This window comes from Chelonia mydas, chromosome 20, assembly GCF_015237465.2.
Source record: "Chelonia mydas isolate rCheMyd1 chromosome 20, rCheMyd1.pri.v2, whole genome shotgun sequence".
NCBI classification, from domain to species: domain Eukaryota; kingdom Metazoa; phylum Chordata; order Testudines; family Cheloniidae; genus Chelonia; species Chelonia mydas.
The window spans coordinates 18675651-18698352 of NC_051260.2; the positions used below are offsets into that span (position 1 = coordinate 18675651).

General features: G+C 47.4%; 1 protein-coding gene and 1 long non-coding RNA gene across 14 annotated transcripts in view; one reads left to right on the top strand and one right to left on the bottom strand.

Moving 5' to 3' along the window:
• Nucleotides 1–824: 824 nt before the first annotated feature.
• Nucleotides 825–22702, bottom strand: part of LPAR2 (lysophosphatidic acid receptor 2) — a 42127-nt gene continuing 20249 nt past the window's right edge. For 8 of the 13 annotated variants that reach the window (XM_043532515.1, XM_043532512.1, XM_043532514.1 and 5 more), the window contains 2 exons: nt 16040–16783; nt 825–6712 (listed from right to left, as the gene is read on the bottom strand). In XM_043532515.1, the coding sequence (XP_043388450.1) occupies nt 6411–6712; nt 16040–16772 (1035 nt within the window). In that variant the 5' untranslated portion in view covers nt 16773–16783 and the 3' untranslated portion in view covers nt 825–6410. Of the gene's footprint in view, nt 6713–7157; nt 7251–9302; nt 15403–16039; nt 16784–17032; nt 17640–18910; nt 18924–22702 lie in introns of those variants that run through there. The other 5 variants (XM_043532517.1, XM_043532516.1, XR_006286647.1 and 2 more) reach the window with 5 other exon arrangements.
• LOC122463370 overlaps nt 19798–22702 on the top strand; it is a 28798-nt gene continuing 25893 nt past the window's right edge. The window contains exon 1 of the long non-coding RNA XR_006286648.1: nt 19798–19904. This is a non-coding gene — a long non-coding RNA (uncharacterized LOC122463370). The remainder of the gene's footprint in view (nt 19905–22702) is intronic.

Sequence of the window (22702 nt, forward strand, 5' to 3'; positions counted from 1 at the left end):
TGATTGAAGGAATGGAAAACCTGTCTTATGAAAGGAGACTCAAGGAGCTTGGCTTGTTTAGCCTAACTAAAAGAAGGTTGAGGGGAGATATGATTGCTCTCTATAAATATACCAGAGGGATAAATACCGGAGAGGGAGAGGAATTATTTAAGTTCAGTACCAATGTGGACACAAGAACAAATGGATATAAACTGGTCATTGGGAAGTTTAGACTTGAAATTAGACAAAGGTTTCTAACCATCAGAGGAGTGAAGTTCTGGAACAGCCTTCCAAGGGAAGCAGTGGGGGCAAAAGAACTATCTGGCTTTAAGATTAGACTCGATAAGTTTATGGAGGAGACGGTATGATGGGATAACATGATTTTGGCAATTAACTGATCTTTAACTATTCATGGTAAATAGGCCCAATGGCCTGTGATGGGATGTTAGATGGGGTGGGATCCGAGTTACTACAGAAAATTCTTTCCTGGGTATCTGGCTGGTGAATCTTGCCCATATGCTCAGGGTTTAGCTGATCGCCATATTTGGGGTCGGGAAGGAATTTTCCTCCAGGGCAGATTGGAAGAGGCCCTGGAGGTTTTTCGCCTTCCTCTGTAGCATGGGGCACGGGTCACTTGCTGGAGGATTCTCTGCTTCTTGAAGTCTTTAAACCATGATTTGAGGACTTCAATAGCTCAGACATAGGTGAGAGGTTTTTCGCAGGAGTGGGTGGGTGAGATTCTGTGGCCTGCGTTGTGCAGGAGGTTAGACTAGATGATCATAATGGTCCCTTCTGACCTTAATATCTATGAATCTATGAAAACCAACTTTGGACAAGAGGTCAGCTCATAGAATATGTGAATTACCAGTTTATTCACATGGCTGTTTTTCACATGGACATAACACGCAATTCTCAAGCGCGAAGTCTCCACCTTCCCATTGCACTGTCGGTTATTGAATCACTTGGGGATAGTCATGAACAGACCCACAGCAGCATTGACTCTCCCTGTCTATCGTTTTGTACTACACCCATAAGCTTGGTATCTGAGCGCTTTTAAAAACAAATAGCTCTGACACTTTAAATGTAGCTGGCGGTTCTCCTTTCACAATCAGCCCAGTGACACGGTCTCTGTGGGGTTCTAGGAATGCAGAAACACAGGAACAGCCAGCCCAGCTCAGAGCAAGCATCCAGCCAGCCCAGTCTCAAATGGTGGCTGGTGAAGGCACCAGCGACCCTGCAGTGGCTGTTATGAGATAAACTGCCCACTGGAAAGCTCCTCCTAACTCCCAGGAGTTGTAGGTTGGCTTATGGCAGGTAGTATTAGAACAACTGTCTACGATACAGCAATGGAGACATTCCCTTAAGATTTCTTTACTAACAGTAACAATTACAGTGCAACCAGGGACACTACAAACTGCAAAAAAGTGCAGGGAGCTAGGCCAAGGCCACCCCTCTTGCAATCACTGCCTCATATGATCACTTTATTTACACCAGGGTCCCTCTGCGCCCCTCTGGCATGCAGAGGGGCCTTACTGTGAATGGGAATCAGGAGCTTACTGTTCATGCAGAGCAGATAAGATTTTGGGCCAATTTTTTCAAATTTGCATGCCTAAGGTCAGGCACTAATGGGAGCTGCATGGGCTAAGCCCATCTGAAAATGAGACTACTTATCCACCAGCTCAGTATCTAACTTTAGGCTTGCAAGTTAGGAAATTCTGGCCCTGGTTTAAGGTTTCTGCTAATTGAATTGATGTCATTAATCTTCCTTCCCAGCACAGTTTCAAGGTGCCCAGAGCCAAACCTGGCTGCAAAGGGGCTCCATTCAAAAGCTCCTTTGGAAGTTGGGCTCTTGAGCTGTAGCATGCGAGCCCTGGATGATCTCTTTCACTTCCGCTCCCCATGTAGCATTCACACCCATACGCTGTGCACAAGAGCAACTGTCAAATGACTTTACCTGTGATTCCCTGAGCAACCTGTATTCAGGAAACTCAACTGATGTCTGCGATTAGCATGTATGTACGTTTATATCAGCCAAACCAAATATTGCCTGTATGACTTACAGCGCACAATGGAAAGCTTCTCACACACAGAAATACTGCAGGAAAGACCTGATGTAAAGTCAATGTGATCTTTCTTTCCTGAATTACCTCTGTTGGGCATGCACTTTCCGTGGCAGAAAGAAGCCAGGCTTTGCAACTATATTAAAACATGTCCCAAGCCACAAAGAAAAAAAAGCTTTTTGAGCCATTGCTTTTCTGACCCCATAATCCTCTAAGCACTGGCTGTCTCCTGGCTAGCCTTAGACAACTTCCCTCTGCCTAGCCCAAGTGTTCTCTACTTGTTAAAAATAACTCTAGACTTCTATTGCTCCCAGCTGCTTGATACTGAGCAACAATAGATGAGAACTGAAAATACCTACTACCCTCTTAAAGGAGCAGAGGTGTATCTGGAGAGTTTGGCCTGCTAGGGTTCTCCCTTTCAGTTGGCCCTGCCCACAATACTAAAGCTGTTTTACTATCCAGCCATCACCCAAGTCACTGAGTTGCAGAAGGATGGGTGAGCCTTTGGGATCTTCACAAATAATTTCCCCTTATTAAACAATTCCTCATCTCTCCCACTTCTTCCAGTTTTTGTTCCAACAAACAAAACTTGCACCACACCTTCAATGTTAGCCTCCTTTCAGAATTGCCCTTGTATGACTTTAGGCAGTAAATTGCTTAAAAAATTCCAGCCCGCCAGCAAGGCACGACCCCTCATTCCTGGAACCACGTGGACTAGCTTTGATCAAGCTGTGTGTTCTCACATATCCCATATCTGATCCCTTAAAAATAGCTCCTAGGTGTCTTTTCCTTCCTTCTACCCAATGGTCAATGAGTCTGTAATAGCCACATGCATCTCTGACATCTAGAGCAATACAATGCTGGCCAATTTCAGGCTGCAGGAAGATTTTCTCATTAGAAGTTTGAAAAAGTAGATGATGAAACTTCAAAGGGAGGTTCATACTTCAACATTAGAAATCCATTATTTTTCTTCTTGAGATGAAGAGAGCAAGGGATGCTAGCTTTGCTGTCAATATTGCCTCCTTTTTTGTCTTGAACACTGAGCTAAGACAACCGAGGTGAAATGAACAGCACAGGTACAGTGTGTCATGAATCCAGTGTGACAATAAAGAACAAAACTCACATGCACTTTACAGCATCTCATTCATGTGCAATGAGAAAGTTATTTCTGGAGTCTGTAAGTTGCCTCTACGAAGCTAACATTTTAGTAGAAAACATTACAACCTGCTCTGCAAAGCATGTCGTTAGACTCACCAAGAAGAATGGGAAATTTAACATAAAAGGTACTTCCTGTCCCCATGCAATTAGATAAGGGCTGTGTGTTTCCTGGAAAGTGAATTTCTTGTACCAAGTACTGAACAGCCTCAGGTCCTCTTTTGATCACGTGGACTCCATATACACCATTTATCTCCATTGCTAGGTGGTTTGTGTCTGCACCTGCCAATCTTGACTCACTGACTCTCCCTTTTCTTTCAAGTTTCATCTGACACTTTCCACTCTTGCTTCTACGCTTATTTTCCCTCTCCCAGACCTATTAGATCTACTTGGAAATCAGCTCGATTTCTAAGGGTTAAGTCACTCAGGAAGAGAAACCTCATTAAAGACTCAAGCCACTCTCTTTCCATTCAGAATGAGTGACAGCTGTCATTCAGAGGAGATATGGGCCATGTCTCTCTCTTTATAGTCACTGTCTTTATTGGGTTGGGGAGGTGCATTCTGAAGAAGGAGAATAAATCATAGGCTGAATTTTTGCATAGTCATTACTCAACCCTCCAGCTCCATTGTTACAGATAAAGTACCGACAAGCTCTAAGGCAGGGCAATCAGAGGGGAGTGTCTGGCTGGCACAAGCCATTAGAACCAACAAGAACTCACGTACAACAATCTGTCACTGCAAATACAGGTTCAGCCCTCAGGCTAGTTTTAAATAAACTAGTTAAAAATACAGAAAAACAAAGAAATGAGCTTCTATATGGTGGCAGTAAAGTGTCAAATAAAGGAAAATTATTATTAATTATTATTATTAACTTCCCTTCCTCCACTGAGACACCTGCAGGAAACTACTTGTAAGAGTGGACTTAATTGCTCTCTGTAACAGTGCAACAGCTGCAGCCCAGCAGACTGGGTGAGGCCAGGCTAGTTAGCTGAGCTCTCTGGGAGGAATGTGCACAATGTATTAAAGGCCCAATTGGGCATAAAAGCCAACTGCAGTTCTTGAAGGGCTGCATGTCATTTCATCCGCTACAAAGATTCATTCATAACCAGCACACAGCCAATGGTTTTCCCCTGGAAATAATTTTGGTACCAATCCCACAGCTAAACACCACAACTAATGCACACTTTTAATTATTTTACCCTGTTAATAAAAGAGGAAGCCTGGACAAATATTTCAAAGATAATTTTCCTTTGCTTTTCTGACAGAGGAAACTTTTATTGCCTCGCTGCTTCAAGGCTTTTTGCAGAAGCTGTAGGAAAATTGTTAGGTTTGAACTGGCACAGCAGACCACCAGTGACAAAACCCAGGAGTCTACAAATATAGGATCCACCTCATTGCTAGTGGAAATTGGCCATTGACTTCAACAGAGCTGTGCTAATCTGCACCAGTAGAGAATTTAGCCCGTAAAGTCCTTGGGTGCAACTGCAGCTGTTCCACAGGGTTAATCTCTTTTCTTTTTGGTGGAAAATATTTAGATACAAAAATCCTCTGCCAATCAAGCAAAGCACTGCCCATTTTCTCTCAGCCCCATGACACGGAAGTTTAAAAGGTAAAAGCTTTCCAAGCATGACTAAGCTATGCAACATGTCTGAAAGCTGTTTCTTAGTTGTATCTGGATTTCTGAGCCACTGCTCGTGACAGTCATCTAGCTAAACAGAAGTAACTACGATTGTAACATTGGCAATCCCCCAAACAACATTGGACCCGATCCTGAGACATGCTGATGTCAGTGGGAGTTGAGGGAGCTCAGCACCTGAAAGGATTAGGCTCTTTAATTTTTAAAAGTTTAAATATTTTGTGTTAAAGGTTATAGGTGTTGGTCTACCACTGCTCCCACTGGAGCCAAGGGTAAAACCCCCATTGCTACTGTGGGAGCAGACTCAGGCAAACACTGCGTGCTTTTGCAAATCTCACCCTAAAGTTTTGTTAATGACATGGAAGAAGTTTGGAGAATTGCTCAGTCTACCACACAGCCAGTGTCACAAATATTCTCTCTATAGCAAAATGTCTGCCTCCAGTAGGGGGCACCAAAATGACAATCACAACTTATATTATCACAGGGTTCACATACATTTCAAGAGGCAAATACTCTGGTGCTATAAATCCACTGAAATCAATGGAGTTACTCCAGCAGAGAATTTGGCTCTAAGCATATTGATGGTGAGAAATGCTTCTTGTTTCTGTGCTGCGCGGAGACAAAAAGAGGTCTTGGTTCGCCTTTCAGACCACATTTGAAATGATGGTGTTTACATGCTATTTGAACAATTGAGGGTTAAGCTACAATCTGCACATTAAAAACTAGGGGAAAGTGCTGATTGCCTCAGACTCCAACACAAAGCTGTCGAAAGGGCTCTTAGTGAGTGGAAAGGGTTAGTTTCATGGGAACATGACTCACTGCATCTTCATGAAAAGGCAATGAATTTGCAGTCAAGACTATAAAGTACTGTGTAGTACATGTAACAAAACACCAGTGCTCTTGGAGCTTTTAGCTGCAGCATAACTCTCTAGCTCAGGAAAGTGGGAGGTGTTCCTCGGGCAATCTGGAAAAGCCCACAAGACTTGGAAATTCAGTAACAAACTGCTTCTCATAAAGGAATTCACATAAACTAGATCTTCCCTAGAGACACCTTGAAGAGAACAGGATTTTCAAAATCTGTGGGTCAGAAGTCTCTCAGGCAAAAGTCTCAAGCAAAGCTCTTGCTGATTTCAATAAGTAAGGACAAATTAAGCAAAAGGACTTTGGGCTTTGGCCCTGGAATACCACAGCATTGGAACGACCATTCCTGTAGGTAGTAATACTGAAGAACTAAGACAATACGTGTCTCATGTAGAAATACTTGTACAAGCATCTCGGTTAACAAGCAGCATGCCTTTTGGAGGCTACTAGATTAAATCAACAATGCTGTTAAAAACAGCACCTCTTTAATAGTGGGTATGTAACTCCAAGTCTGTCGCTGCCAAGCAAGGCACTGCTTGGCACGGCCTTAACAGCTTTTCGCCCTATTCTGCGGACCCTACTCTTTATCCAAACATTTATGCTTTCAAACAAGTTTAGTTTTTTTTAAAAGGTTCTTCTGCTTGACAAACAGGTCACCCCAGGTCTCTGTTCTTGGCTGGTCACTATGGAGCGATGCGGATGAACCCTGAGCTAGGCTCCTACAGCGAGGAGTCCATGGTAGAATGGCCATTCTGAGAGAGAATCCTGCGTTTCGGGACGTTGGACTTGACCGACGCGGGAGAGTATTTGGGATTCCTGTAGCAGATAAAGCAGAGGATCTTCCGGAAGGTGCTGCGCATCTCATTGTCCCGATAGGAGTAGACAATGGCGTTGATGAGCGAATTGATCTCTGCCAGCAAGAGGACATACTTCTCCATTGCCAGCACATTGCAGCTCTCGCAGGCCAGGCCATCCAGCAGGAGCAGCACCTGGCCTGGAGTCCAGCAGATAACGAAGGCACCTGGGAAGAGAAGAAAAGCTGTAAGAAGAAAGTGAGGCACCAGGACTCCTGCCTCTGACTTGCTGGGGGGTCAGGGCCTTGGGTGAGTCTCCTGCCTCCACAGCTGGTCAGGAAATGTTCCCCCCCACTCCAACAAAACAAAGAGAATGAGATTAAAAAGATATATTCAAATTTTTGGTTTTCATAGAAAACCTGAAAGAGGTGGTTAACTATAGCAGGTTATTTCCGACAGAAATGTCTGTTTCTGCAAAAAAGACTTTCTGTCAAAAAGTCATTTTAGGTGGAAAATTTTCAGCTAGCTTTTATCTCAGTTTTGCTATCTATATGACGAACTGACTTACCCACCATGGGAAGGAGAGCGGGTTACTAAACGCAGTTAATTAATGCTAAATTGACAAATGCAAAGAAATGCGCATAGGAGGAAACAACAGAACTATGTATATACCTTACAGGTTTCTACAGTAACTCTGTCAACTCTGAGGAAAGACCTGGGCGTCATTGTGTGCAGCTCAATGAAGATCTCTGCTCAAATATGCAGCTTCAGTGAAAAAAGCAAACAAAATAGGATGATTAAGTAATAATCTGGAAAATATCCCAACACAATTATATAAATCAGTGGTTCATTATCTGAAATCCTGGGTGCAGTATTGGTCACCCCATATCAAAAAACAACATTGCAGAATTAGAAGGGGTTCAGAGAAGGGTGAGGAGCATGATCAAAGGCCTGGAAAAATTCTGTTCTGAAGAGAGACTGAAAAGCTTGGCATTGCTTCCCTAAGAGAAGAGAGGATGTGATATGCTCACACCTTGAATACTGTGTGCAGTTCTGGTCGCATCCTTTCAAAAAGATATATGTGATTTGGAAAAGAGGCAGAGAAGGAAAACTACAATTAGAGGTATGGAACAGCTTCCATACGAGGAGAGATTAAAAAAACTGGAACTGTTTAGCTTAGAAAAGAGACAATTAAGGGGAGATATGATAGAGGTCCATAAAATCATGAATGATTTGGAGAAAGTGAATAAGGAAGTGTTATTTACCCCTTCACCTAACACAAGAACTAGGAGTCACCCAATGAAATAAATAGGCAGCAGATTTTAAAATAAACTAAAGGAAGTACTTCACACAACACAGTCAACCTGTGAAACTTCTTGCCAGTGAGAAAGTGTGAAGGCCAAAAGTATAACTGGGTTCAAAAAAAAGATTAGATAAGTTCATGGAGGACAGGTCCATCATTGGCTATTACCCAAGACAACCCCATACTCCGTGTGTCCCTAAACCTCCAACTGCCAGAAACTGGGACTGGATAACAGGGGAAGAGGATCACTCAAAGTGCCCCGGTTTGTTCATTCCCTCTGAAGCACCTGTCACCAGCCTCTGTCAGAAGACAGGATACTGGGCTAGATGGACCATTGGTCGGACCCAGTATGGCCGTTCTTTTGTTCTTAAGGGTCATTTCCCTTTATTCCTGTAATTTGATCAGACTGGGAACAAAGACATTTGTTTGGGGACTCAAATTATAGACACATTCTGTACACATAGGGACAGTAACTCAGGAATATCTATTCATCCTGTCTCGTAACACAAGAATTGGGGGATATTCAGGAAAACTGAATGGTGGCAAATTCAAAACTGAAAAAAGTATATACTTTTTCACACACAATCTAATGGAACTCATTGCTACAAAATTTCATTGAAGACAAGAGCTCAGCAGGATTCAAAAAAAAAGGGTTGGCCATTCAAAGGCATAACAAGGATATCCATAATTATAATAGCGAGGATTAAATAAATAACCAAGCATTTTGGAAGCGATCTAAACTCTCCTGTTTTAGGACATGAGCCCAATCCTCTGGCTGTAATGAGTCGATAACTTCCCCTGGGGGTAGGTTATCCCATCACTTCCTTCTGCAGAGCTTCTTGCATCTTGCCATAGTCAGAGATGGAAGACAGGGCTGGCTGGGCACCTAGGTCTGTCTGTTCCTGGCAATTCCTGTATTCTTTCTGAAGGTCTTCTGAAGAGATCCATGTTGCTCGAAAGCTTGTCTCTTTCACCAACAGAAGTTGGTCCAATAAAAGATATTACCTCACCCACCTTGTCTCTCTAATATCCTGGGGCCAACATGGCTACAACACCACTGCAAACTACTGTTTGGGAAATCCTTTAGCAGAAGGATTTCGAAGGACAAAGGATGGCCATTCTGTCGATGAATGAGGCGGAGGGGGAGAGGGAAGGAATTTCTAGGGTGATTATTGTGAATTCTGAACCCCCTGCTATTTGCAGTTGTGCGTTTAGTTCTGAGGCTGCCGTAAACCACACACTCCCCCGCTAGCATTCAAGGATGTGTCTTGTTACACCAGGGGTTTATCCTGGCCTGTCTCCTGGGGGAGGGTGGAGCAGGAGGAACAGTGCTCACTGGGAGTTTCTCAACTACACCCTTTACTGGAAATCATCTGCTAGGAAGAAAAACTGCCACAAGGGTGCTGCAAAATGAGAGTGACTCCAAAACCTTTCATTAAAAGAAAAAGAAAAAGGCAGCACTGGTGGGGGGTCAGGGCAGCAGCAGCTGCTTTCTGGGCAAGGCTGGGTTTCTCTGCAACTCCAATAAACTTCCTTCCAGGGTCATTGCTTTGGTTCTAATTTCAGAGGGAGCAGGGGGGACAAAAAGAAATTCTGCACTCAGCTGAATACTAGCCTTTAGAGAAGTATGCGCACCAGTGCATCACTAAGGGAGGGCTGATGCCCCCAGCTTGTGAGAGAGCCTGTCTCCAGCCCATGCACGCTGGGCCAAATTCTCCAGGGCAGAGTGCCCACAACTGGAGCCAAGTTCCCTGAAGAGCTCTGTTGCCTCTTCAGCACCTAAACAAAGGGGCTGGACTCTCAAAGGAGTGCTGCACCCAATGCACCAGCCTCTTGCGTCTGAACACCCGCACCCATGTTTTAGTGCCTAAATGGGAGCTAAATTCTTTGGAAAATCTAAGTCCCCATAGTGGCCCGCCAACAACCTCTTTGAGGCTGTTGGGCCCTCTCCTGTGATCTCACTCTCATCCCCCAGTTACAAAAGCTCTGTCTAGGGGCTCATACCATAGGAAAGTTATTTCAGCAAAAGGTAGGGTGTGCATTTAACTCACTACCTCTGTTCTGGGATAAGAGCTTGCATGGGACACTCAATCTGGAATAAGAGTGTTCACACAGAGAGCTCTTCTGGGTAGTTATTGGTAATCCAAGCCCTTAAATGTCATCGAGAAGACAGAAATCCACGAGCTTTAGGAAAGTCCATATTTGCCATCCCACCCATTCACCTTGCTCCCTCTAATACAAAACGAAACACTTTTCCAAACCAAAAGCATCTTTCACATACCCCATATTGACAGTTCCCTGAAGATTATCCATTTCAGAAGCTCTCTCTCTTCATCATCATCATCATCACACACACACACACCCTTTCCCCACACAGAACTCCTGAACACTGATATTAACCAGATGCTTTTGGCTTCCTTTAATGAGCAATAAGTTGTTTCAGTTTTGCTGTTTCCCCAGATTTTGCAGAGCAAGCACAGGGGTGTTAATTACTGAGCCAAGTCTCCGTTGATGCAACTCGAGTACAGTCAATAGAGTTACAACAGCAGAGAATATGGCCCAGTTATGAACCACCTGGTGCCCTCTGCGGCTGCTGGGATCTGCTCACGTGCCGTTGCAGGTCTGTCTTTGGAAGAACAGAGAGGTACATGGGGCAGGATCAGGCAATGGAAGGCCGAGGAAGCCCTCCTCCCGTCACCTTGCCCTGGCCCACAAACATGATGCGAGTGCCTCACACCATCCGCCCGCTCCATCCTTGTGCTCAGGCCAGGGCCGAGACTTCCAGGGCACCCAAGGGACCATGCGTCATGCACACACGCGCCCACAAGCCTAAACAAGAATGGGCTGTCTCGCTGTCAGAGCCATGCAAACAGCTTTGACCCCGGCCTGACGCCACTGAAATCCCCCAAGGGCTCCGGCAGTACAGACTCTACAGAGGCGGTTATCTGCCACGGCCCCATTAGGACATGGCTTTCATCCACATTGTCTGGACCGAGGGATAATGTCTCCTGCTGCCCAGCCTCCCCTTGGGCTCTCAATTTGAGCACACAGGGGAGTCTGGTCAGCGATGAATCTGCTCAGGGCCAGGGGCCTGGACTCAGGGGAAATGTTGGACTGGGCCTTTCCTTATCCTTATGCTGCATCTTCCCTGTCTCCTCCAGTCCCCCCTGCCCCCTTCTGAGTGGTTTCATCCTAAGACCTTTGCACCCCATTTTTAACATCTGTGTCCTACATGAGTCTGTCACACACTTGCTGCCCCTGCAGGTCTCTAACCTCCCTCCTTGTTAACACACCTACCAGCCACCACACCCGCCAATTCGTAAGGGGCAAAATATGTCTCTGTGCACAGTCCAAGTTTGCAGAAGGCTGTGGAGCCGGGCTAAGGGGATGGAAATTATCCCAGGGTTTTAACAGAGCAGAAAATTTCTGCATTAGCTGCTCTGGCGGTACCCTGCTGAGCCGTATCATGAATGGGTATTTCCCAGCTTTGAGGAGTAAAAAAAGGTCTTCCCTTCCCCAACTTTCTCAGATGTCTGGGTGAAGAGCTGGCTCTGCCATTTTCTCCCTGATGTCAGTCCCATGGTGATGGCAGAACCCAGGGTTTCACTGCAGAAATTCCAAGGGCTTTGGTCAATTCCTCTCCGTCTGCCTGCATACAGCCCCCATGTGATGGGCAGAAGGCCCCCGCTCCTCACAAAGAGCCGATCATCTCCTCTTGGCCACCTGTCCCAGCTCCCTGCAAACCTGCACAGAGCCACTCCTCCAGGCTCACCTTGCTCTCCCCTGCTGGTTTCCAGTTCAAGGAGCAAGGAAAGGCTTGAAAGAGGAGGAAAGGGGATCCTAGCAGCAGAAAGATGGGTCAGGTCTGGATTTTTCCCCACCACCAGCTTAGACACCCAGGTAAGCATCCCTGCCAGCAGCCAGAAATCCTTCCTCCTTCCCAGCATGATGCCTCGAAGTCGCACTGAAATTAGTTTGTCCCAGTAACCTCCACCCACAGTGGAGTTAGCTACTGTTCTAGGGGGGTGGGAAATAACGTGCCCTGTTACTGACTGCACAAAACAAATAAAACGTGTTCCACCCCTGCTGAACTGGCCTACAGCACCTGACTGATTTCCCGGCAACCATGGGCATGCTGCTGGCAGCAGAACATAATGGGGGGTGGGGGTGGGGGGGCGCATGCAGCTAAGGCAGTGGTTCCCACACTGGGGTTCGCAGAACGTTACGGGGGGTCGCCAGAAAATTTTCAGTCATGGCAGCCAGGGGACCCCGGGCCTTAGAGGCAGCAGGTGGGACCCCGTTGCAGGGCAGACAGCCCGAGCCCCAGCGAGAGCGGGGACGGGCAGCTTGGGCTAATAGCCCAAGTCCCAATGCTCTGCATGGGGCTGGCAGCCCGAGCCCTAGGGAGAGTGGGGCCGGGCAGTTGGGGCTGCAGCCTGAGCCCCGGTGGTCAGCGGGACCTGCAGCCCGAGCTCAGTGGAGCTCAGTTGACCGGGGCAGTCAACAGCGTCCAGCAGCAGGAGCCCCACGGATTGCGGACGAAATTTAAACTTAAATCCCTGGACATATTCATTTTTAGGAGGCGGTTCACGAGATTTCACAATTTAGTGAAAGGGGTTCGTGAGCTGTTAAAGTTTGGGAACCACTGAGCTAAGGCAGGAAAACACACAAAACCGTAGCACTGTGTTAGCAAGCTGCAACAGGATGCGAGCGCTCATTCTCCTCCAGCAGGGAGACACCAAGGAACCACACAACTCAGATTCCTGCTGCCCCCGCCCCCTCCCCAGCTCTGCCAGCAGAAGTTTCCAGGGAGTAGCTTCTTTGTTTGCAGCTTGAAGGTTTCCCTGACTGAGCAAATTCTGCACTTATCAGGAGAGAACTGCAAGCTGGGGAGCGTGACCATAGGCTCAGATGTGAGCTGGGCTGCAGAGGTTAGGATGACAAGACAGCAAGTGTGAAAAATTGGGATGGGGGATAATAGGCACCTATATAAGGCAAAGCCCCAAATATCCGGACTGTCCCAATAAAAGCAGGACATCTGGTCACCCTAGCAGAGGCGCTTAACATGTTTATTTCATTTTCATTAAGCACTTTGTATCATGAAGGATGGGACAGCAAGTAATTAAAAAAAAAAAAAAAAAATCAGAAAATTTCCCTGCACTGGCCCTGCAGTCGCCAGGCACTCTGCACCAAGGTCCTGGCCTGCAATAGCTGTGCACGCTGCAGGGAAGCCCTAGCACTGCAATACTGAGGTACTGGTGCTGCAGCCTGAATGGTTATAATTATAAATAATATTCCACCTATGTCTGATGCCTTTCAACCCAAACTCCCTAATGACCGTTAGAGACTATATACACGCAAAAACACTAACATGCAGCTGCCTCTGGGGTGCAGGGCAGCAGCCACAATGCACAACACTGGCCCAGGAGACTGGGACAAACCTTGGGCAGATTATCTTGGTGTACTTTGCCAGACCTGTGCTGCATTCAATGGAGCTTCACCAATTTATACCAACAGGGAGTTTGGCCCATGGGGGTCTCACAGAGAGCTCCGTCTGGCGGCTTTAATGTTTCTGCAGAGCAGACAGTACCTGGTGTTTCAGGGTCTCTGCAGTGATATAATTCTCACTGCAGTTTCAGTACAAACCTCAGGCAGGACCCAGGTCAGGTGTGTCAAAGACCCTATGAGAGTTACATGCCCAAATCCCACTGACTTTGGACCAGAGTGGGGCACAAATCTCCCCTGGCCCATTTGAAAATACCAGAGTGAAATCTGGTTTCATCATCCTTATCCCCTTGTATTGCAGGAGATGTAGGTGCCGACTCCGTGGGTGCTCCAAGGGAAAAAAATAAAAATAAAAAAAGAGTGGATGCTCACCGCCCGCGAGCGGCCACACGCCGACCAGCTCCTCCCCCGCCAGCGCCTTTTGCCCACCGCTGATCAGCTGTTTGGTGGCGGGCAGAAGACGCTGGGGGGAGGGGGAGGTATGGGGGTGAGAAGAAGCAGAATAGGGGTGGAGCCTCGTGGGAAGGAGCAGGGTGGGGGCGGGGCCTCCACGCTGAGTGGGGCTGGAGTACACCCGGGGAAAGCTGAAAGTCGGTGCCTGTGGCAGGAGAGACGGAGGACTGCTTCTCTAGAAGCCTCCACACCAGTACAGCTGCTCCCAACTCCACTGGCGTCCACAGTCAACGCCCCCCCTTAGGAGAGCAGAACACTTTGAACAGAGCATGTGTCTGCCAAAGCGCACCCCCACCCCCAGACAGCCAGACATGGGGTGTGATGTCAATACACAGCTCACATTCCCGGTCTGCGCTGGGCAAAGCTCAGCCTTTGCTCTCTGATGGAGCATCACATCTTCTTCCCCCACCACCTCAGGCTCTTTTAAGAGCCATAGCTGCTGGCCATGTTCACAGAGAATGGAGATAAGAGAACTGGAGGGTTGCACTACCCTCCTAAGTACCTCTTCCAGGTGCTCCAATTAGAAGCCGGGGCAAATGCCAAACTCACCCCTTTAGCTGGGCCTTCCCTCAACAACAGCAAAGAAAAGAAAGGTAGAAGGAAAGGGAGAGACAGGGGTGAGACAAGGAGTGGAAGGAAGAAGAAATAAAGGATCATTTCTCCACGTGGCTGTCAGGAGGAAGGAAGCTGAGTGGACCCCGTGATGGATTTTATACTGTGCGTGGTGATTCTGGAAAGCGTTCAGATGCTACAGCGTCGGTAGACCTTGCAATGGATTTATTTTCTTTAGACGGACGGTTAGTCCAATGGTTATGGAACAAGGTATGTTGACTGCCCCAGACGTTTCAATAGCTAACACCAAGCTAGAAGTGATGCATAAGTTCTGCTATCTAGGATCAACTGTATCGGATAACTGAACTCTAGATAAGGAGCTGAATTCTCGAACTGGAAAGGCAGCTACCACATTCAGCCAACTGACAATGTGTGGGAGATAACAGAAAACGAACAGCGAACGCCCAGATACATATCTACCAGACGTGCGTTTCAAGCATGACGGTGAGACCTGGACCACCTACAGCAAGTGTGAGAGCAGACTAAATACCTTTCACACCCACCACCTTCGCCATATTCTAAATATCAAGTGAGACACCAAAGTTCCTGATGCCAAAATTGCCAAGTCTAATCACTACTCTGGACATCTTCACCGGATGGATGACTGACACATTCCAGAGGATCTCCTGTATGAAGGATCTGCAGATGCTCCAAGGCCACTTGGCCAACCTAGGCTCAGGTTCACAGACATTTGCAAGAGGGACTTGAAACCCTTCAAAATCAACATCCCAAGCTGGGAAGATGCAGCAGGGAACAGGCTACTCTGGAGTCAAAGAGGCTGAAGAGGGATGGCGGAGAGAGAGCAAAGTGCAACCGGTCTCAAGCGCTAGTAGTGCCCAGCTCCATCCTCGGACCCTGTGCTTTACACCTGCACGATGTGTGGCAAGGATTGTCACTTGTGAACTGGACTTCCTTAGTCACTTGTGATGTTGCAGCATGACACTCAGTAACAGAACTGCTTTGGCACTGACACCAGTCTTCCAAGACAGACGGTTGCGATAGACAGCTGGTGATCAACTCCTCTACACAATACTGGCTGTGTCACTGAAACACATTTAGGAAACTAATAAAAAACAACAGCCCTCTTTTTACGGGGCAGCGGGCTGGATTCTTAGCCCCTCAACTGCCCCTTTAACTGAAAAGCCAGCAGGTCTGAGGACTCTCCGAGCCTGAAGGAACCCCCCGGTGGCATATGGATGGCATAGCTGGATCTATGTGCCCCCCTTGCAGCCCCAGGGTGTGGCGGAGGCACTGGGGGAGAGTCTGGAAAAGGTGAGACAGCCATAGTGTACTGGCACGTCAGTGTTCCCCAAAACACCCCCATGGGAGCCACTGCAGTTGCATGTAGGTTAGAGCAGTCCTGGTGGAATCTCCTTCCTTAGAAGTTTTTAAGGTCAGGCTTGACAAAGCCCCGGCTGGGATGATTTAGTCGGGGATCGGTCCTGCTTTGAGCAGGGGGTTGGACTAGATGACCTCCCAAGGTCCCTTCCAACCCTGATATTCTATGATTCTAAGTTACACCAGAGGCCAAACCATCCCCCAGGAGCCCCAGGGGGTGGCTCAAAACCACCTCCCCCCATCTCAGCTGTACTGGACACCTCCTTCCCTCTCTTACTCCCCAGCACCTGGGCAGACAAGGGAAGGAGCCACATGGCACCATGCAGAGCAGGAAGCAACTTACTGAGAATGATGATGACAGTTTTGATGAGATTGATCATGGTCTCCTTGTAGCGGGGGTGGAAGCTAGTGTGCTTGGACATGCGCGTCATCTTCCTCTTGACATAGACAAAGATGTGAGTGTAGACGACCACCATGATCAGGAAGATGACCAGGTTGGAGAGGGCCCAAAAGGTCAAGTAGCTCCTGCTGTAGAGGGGCGCCATCCTGGAGCAGTTGCCCAGGTCACACAGGCAGTGCCAGCCATAGGACGGGATGAGGCCCAGCAGCAGGGCTGTGACCCAAATGCAGATGATCAGGATCACCACCCGCTGGTTGGACATGGAGCTGTGCAGCTGCATGGTGAAGACAGTCTGGTGCCTCTCCACTGCGATGGCCAGCAGGTTCACCACCGAGGCAGTCAGGCTGGTGTCCAGGAGGCTCTGCCGGATGAACCAGGTCTGGAGGGAGAGCCCTGCTGTCCTGGGCCCCGTGTGGAACATGAGGAACATGTAGGCAATGCCCGCGAAGAGGTCCGCCGCCGCCAGGTTCCCCAGCAGGTAGTAGATGGGGTAGTGGAAGCGCCGGTTGATAATGATGGCGCTGATGACCAGCAGGTTGGTCAGGAGCACAATGACGCTGACTGTCAGGCCCAGGGCAACGACCAGGACGTCCTTGGTCCTCCAGTAGGAGGTCAGCTCCTTCTGGCTGTTGTTGTAGAAGAACCCCACACTCTCGTTGTAGTAGCAGTGCCTCATCTTTACAGTCCCTGAGGACAGGAGAGAGTCGTGTTAGTTCAACCACTAGCACACAAAGCAGCCCCCAATTATAGCCCCCGAGAGACACACTGAGCTAATGCTCTACAGCCTGGTCAACACTGAACACAGCACTCAGTTGGGAAAATTTTTGCGCCCTCAGAGCCATGGTTAGGTTGACTGAACCCCTGGTGCAGACACAGGTAAGTCGGCAGAAGAACTCTTCCTTTGATCTATTACTGCTCTCGGAGAGGGGGATATACCACAGTGACGAAAGCACCGCGGCTGTAGTCAGTGTCTCCACCGCAGCAGCACAGCTGTGCCACTCTAGTGTTTCTAGAGTAGACCGAGCCTGAGATACAAAACAAGAAACAGCATTGGTTGGACAAACTTCACCATTTGCTACAGACACGAGTCTAATTAAAGTGAAATAGGGTGAATGAGAACCGGAAGCCACGACAGCCCTTCCCCCATGTCCTGTAAACCAGGTGCCTGATTCTCCTTTGCCTCATGCAGTCGTTCACTGCAGTGCACGGTGAACACAAATTGGGTGTCTGACGCTGCACTCCTGTGAGTGACTGCACAAGATGCTGGGCCACAGGGGCCCGAGGAGTATTATCGACTGCAGGAAGAGTATGCAGAGGATGCAGCACAACTCCGGAAACAGATCAGGCCTCAGAGATTTGCCCTGATCTGATAAGGGATTCCTCCTCAGCAATATCTGCTTCCCGACCAAGCAGCTATGTGTGGGAGACAGAACTGCAATTGTTATTGTTGCTCCAGCTGCTCTACTTCAGAAATGTAAAATAAAGCACATAACACAGACGTTTATCAGTCAAACATCAAGCAAAAATCTGACAAAACCTTTGATTCCCTGCAGCTGTCACCCAACCCCCAGCACCGTGGCTCCTGGCTTGAGTGCACAGCTCTTAAATTGGTTGAGTTTATTTTGCTACTCAATGCCTGAAGGTAACTCCTGGCTGGTCCTGAACTCCACTGTGTTCCCAGGACTTACTAATCCTTCCAGAGGGGGTGGGCGCTGCAAGACTAGTCTGCCAAGGGGCAGATGAATACTGAGAATCTGGGCAATCGAATCTCATACTCCAGGGTATCAACTAATCCCCTGCCTGGGTCAGGGAGCGACTCTCCCCCTCCCCACACCCATGCTGAGCAGTCACAATTGAGCAGGAGCCTGAGCCAAAGCCCACTGAAGACCCTGGAAAGACTCAGGGGCTCCAGGTGCACTCTAGTATTGGGAAAGGCTGTTCACCTTTCCTTGAAGCATCAGGTACATGCTGCCGGTGGAAGCAGGGTATGGGACTAGCTGGGTTATGGTCTCGAAGGTGATAAATCCTATGCAACGAAGCATGTACCTCTTTCAGATTTTAAAATACGCTTCTCGACTGCCCTGCGGAAGCCCAAATCAGCAATCTGGGTGAAGTCAATGAGGATCAGGTGCCCAGAGCAGATGCAAAGTCAGACTAATGGAAGCTGATTTATTTGGAAAAAACACTAAACATTTTAGGGAATTATCCCAGTCGATGTCATGAGGGATTAGACCACTCACTCAAACAGTGACAATTATCAGCACAGAAATGGGTCTGTCATCTCTGGAAGAGGAGATTTACTCCTCGGGATGTTTGCATCCTAGGCTAAGCAGGGCTCGACCTTTCCTTGGACAGCAGAATCAGTACAGCTGCAGGGAGGAGTCAGCAACTACGCTTGCACTGGATTTCCCAAATGCCATCAGACATGCAATTGTGCATTGAACATCCAGAATGGTACCCCCTAATCCCTCAGAACCAGAAAGTGACTCTGGCACACAGGGACTGAGCCCAAGCAACAATGGGAAGTCTAGAGCTCCATCTCCTGCTCAGAAGGATTCCAACTCCCCATATTCAAGCCTTGATTTTAAATCCCTCCAGCTCAGTGGTACTCAACCTTTCCAGACTCCTGTACCCCTTTCAGAAGGCTGATTTGTCTTGCGTACCACAAGTTTCACCTCATTTAAAAACGATGTGCTTACAAAATCAGACATAAAAATACAAGCGTCACAGCACACTATTACTGAAAGATTGCTTATTTTCTCATGTTTACCATATTATAAAATAAATCAATTGGAATATAAATATTTTACTTACATTTCAGTTTATGTACACAGAGCAGTATAAACAAGTCATCCTCTGTATGAAATTTTAGTTTGTACGGACTTTGCTAGGATTTTTATGTTGCCTGTTGTAAAACCAGGCAAATATCTAGAGGAGTTGAGGTACCCCCAGGGGTACACATATGCCTGGTTGAGAACCATTGGGAGTCCAGCTGACCTCACAGGCCTTTTCATACTCCCCTCCCCTGCCTGTTACCCTTCCTTACATAGGGCGGGTTTCAGCTCTTCCTCACTACTGTGGGTACAAGACTCTTCTCCTCTGGAGCTATAGCGATCCAGAGCAGCCTCCCTGCCTCTCCTCGATTATTTTCCAAAACAAATAAGAAACAACCACTTTTGCCTTGGCCTAAGCCTCTTCGTCGTCGTCCCCCACATTACTTGCTGCTATTTAGCCATATGAAGTATCTAGTTGCAGTTTGCAAAGGGAGAAGCTGTACAAGATGAAGGTACATGGCACCTAATGTAATTTCAAGCCCCATCATCATTTCCTTTTGCAGCCAACATCCCACACTGAGTGGCACAAAACATCTGCATTGGAGAAACCAGCGTTTGTGTTTTGCAGCTACTCAGAAGCTCTCCCGTGGCATCTGCCTGCATGAAAATTGGGAGTCAGCACTGCCCTGCAGTGGAGCGAAGCTCAGCTCAGAGCCAGAGAGAGGCCATTAACATCTGCCCCAATTTTTCCATTTATTTTTCCTTCTCTAGCACCTTCCATCTCAAAGTTCTAAGGTCAGGCTTATTAGACATGAACTCACTAATCCTCATTGCCCTCTTAGGCTATTGCTAACCCCATTTTGCAGATGAGAGTAATGGAAACACAGAGGGAAAAATGACAAGGAGTCTGGTGGCACCTTAAAGGAGGAGGAGTGTGAGCATGCTGAAAAACTCATGAAGCTGCAGAACTAGAGGGGCGGTCGCATCTTTTTGTAGGACATCAAGAAACCAGATCGTGATGATTAGGAGAATGGGTCGACAGCAATGGAGTGTGCCTTGCACCAGGAAAAGAATGCGAACCAGTCACTCCTTGATCTGCACAAGCTGGCAACTGACAAGAATGACCCTCATTTGTGTGACTTCATTGAAACTCCATTGAGATTTATTTGGGCATAAGCTTTCGTGGGTAAAACACCACTTCTGTTACAGAATGTCCAGGAAGATTGAAGTGCTTTAGCCAGTAGAACACTTCAATCTTCCTGGACATTCTAGAACAGATTTAAAAGTAGCTATACTTGAACAAAAAAACTTCAGAAACAGACTTCAAAGAGAAACAGCAGAACTAAAATTAATTTGCAAATTTAACACCATTAATTTGGGCTTGAATAGGGACTGGGAGTGGCTGGCTCATTACAAAGCAGCTTTGCCTCTCTTGGAATTGACACCTCCTCATCTATTATTGGGAGTGGACTACATCCACCCTGATCAAATTGGCCCTGTCAACACTGGTTCTCCACTTGTGAGGTAACTCCCTTCCCTTCACGTGTCAGTACATAATGCCTGCATCTGTAATTTTCATTCCATGCATCTGAAGAAGTGGTGTTTTACCCACAAAAGCTTATGCCCAAATAAATCTGTTAGTCTTTAACGTGACACCAGACTCCTTGTTGTTTTTGTGGATACAGACTAACACGGCTACCCCCTGATACTTGACACCATGCAAAGGTAAAATGGCTCACTTAAAACCATACAGCAAGCCTGACGGAGACAGGAACAGAACCCCCATGAGTCCTGACTTGCAGTTCCCTTCCATGAGTCATTCCCTTTAATGAGGCTGCTACCCAAGGCTGAGAGCAGAACCCAGGAGTCCTCATTCATGGTATCCCACTCCAGCAAACGATACTGCCTCCTTTTCCCGGATGTTTCAGAGTCTACCCACGCAGGACAGCAGAATTTGCTCTGCTCACAATATTGTTGGTAACCCAGTAATGAGGTTACTATAGCCAGTCCAACCTGGTTATCACCTGTGCCCCACCTACCTCTCCCCACACACCTTGCTAATTGTGCAAACATGCAGCATGAACTGGCCTGGAATTTGAAAGCACAACACAGAAGCAGCCAGATTCAAAAGCTCAGCTAAAGACAGTCTCTTGATCTATCCACTTGGGCCTTGTCTACACGGCCACTTTACAGCGCTGCAACTTTCTCACTCGGGGGTGTGGAAACCCCCCCCGCCCCCTGCCCAAGTGCTGCAAGTTTCGGCGCTGTAAAGTGGCAGTGCAGAGAGTGGTGCAGCACTGGGGACCCGCACTCCCAGTGCTAGGAGCTACTCCCCTGGTGGAGATGGTTTTTATAGCGCTGGGAGAGATTACACAGCCACGTTAAAGGGCTGCACGCTTAAACGTTGCTCGTGAAGACGTGCCGTTATACACATGGCTCTGATTCCCAGAGAGCCTTGGTGCAGCACAAACATTGGTGAATTTAACTTATAATACTCCCCTACTTCCTGGGGTGTGCTCATCCCCATTTTTACAGATGGGGAAACTGACGCACAGAGGTGTGGCCTGTCCCAGAGGCAGCCTGTGGTAGAGTCACAAATGGTGTAACCACAAGCCCGTGCTTCTCCCTTCGGAGCCGGCAGCAGGAAGCTGAGGTGTATGCCGACCTTACACACCACCATGCAGTCGTTCCAGGGCACCATCGGGTCCAACCACAGCTCAGTTGGGGGTGGGAGCCCATTACAATTTGCAAGGGCAGGGGAAATCTTAAGACAACTAAAGTCTTGATCAGCAAGAGGAAGGAAAGATAGGAAGAAAGATTAGGGATAGACAGAGAAAACCACTGGGGGTAACAGACAGCTAGAGAGCTCCCTGGGGGAAGATGGGGGGGTGGGAGGAGTCTCTTAGGGAATGGAATTGGTTAGGGGCTCACACACGTTACTTCACACACCAGCAAGGCCGGGCCTGTAAGCATCTCCCTCCTCAGCCATTTGCAAAACCTTAAACCAGCCAAAACAAAGGGGGAAACTTTAGCAGAAGAAATAACAATACATTTCTCTGCAGAGGGTCAGGCCCCTGGCACCAGGGCCCTGGGAGAGAGGGATAAAAGGGCGTCAGCCATGCACATAGCACTTTATAACAGCTGTATGCACAGGAAGCAGGTTTCAAATACATTTGATTCAATCAACATTTTGCTGTGAAATGGTTTCAGTCTATCCTTATTTTTTCCATACTGAACAACAACATAGGTGCTTAGATACTATGATGAGTGCGAGACAGATCCATACATACTGGCCTCTAAGCAATATTCATTGAACACACCAACTCATACACCCAGCGCAGATTAATTTTATCAGAAGGATACTGAAAATAATAAAACTACACGTGTGTGTTAATCCATGTGGCATCCAGTTTCAGTCTTTTTCAAGCCTGAGAGACAAAAAGCATACTGAGATAATGCTGTCTTGAATTTCCACCAGATAATGGAGACCAATCGTATGTTGTTCAGAGGATTAAAATTTCAGCAACTACTTATAAGCAGTGCTCTTGTATTGCTATTGGTCCCAGACAGGGGTTGTCTACTTTTTGTCAAGGTCCGGACTCCAGAGAAAATAATAATAAAAATAATGATATTAATAAATAAATAATAAGAAGAAAATAAAAAGATTTCAGGGTCTGTTCAAAAGTGTCTGGTGGTCCACCTATTGACTACTCCGATCCCAGGCTATTAGAGAGACAAGCTGGGTGAGGGTAATACCTTTTATAGGGCCCACTTGTGTCGGTGAGAAAGCTTGTCTCCGATAAAAGATATTACCGCCCCCTGCTCGTCTCTT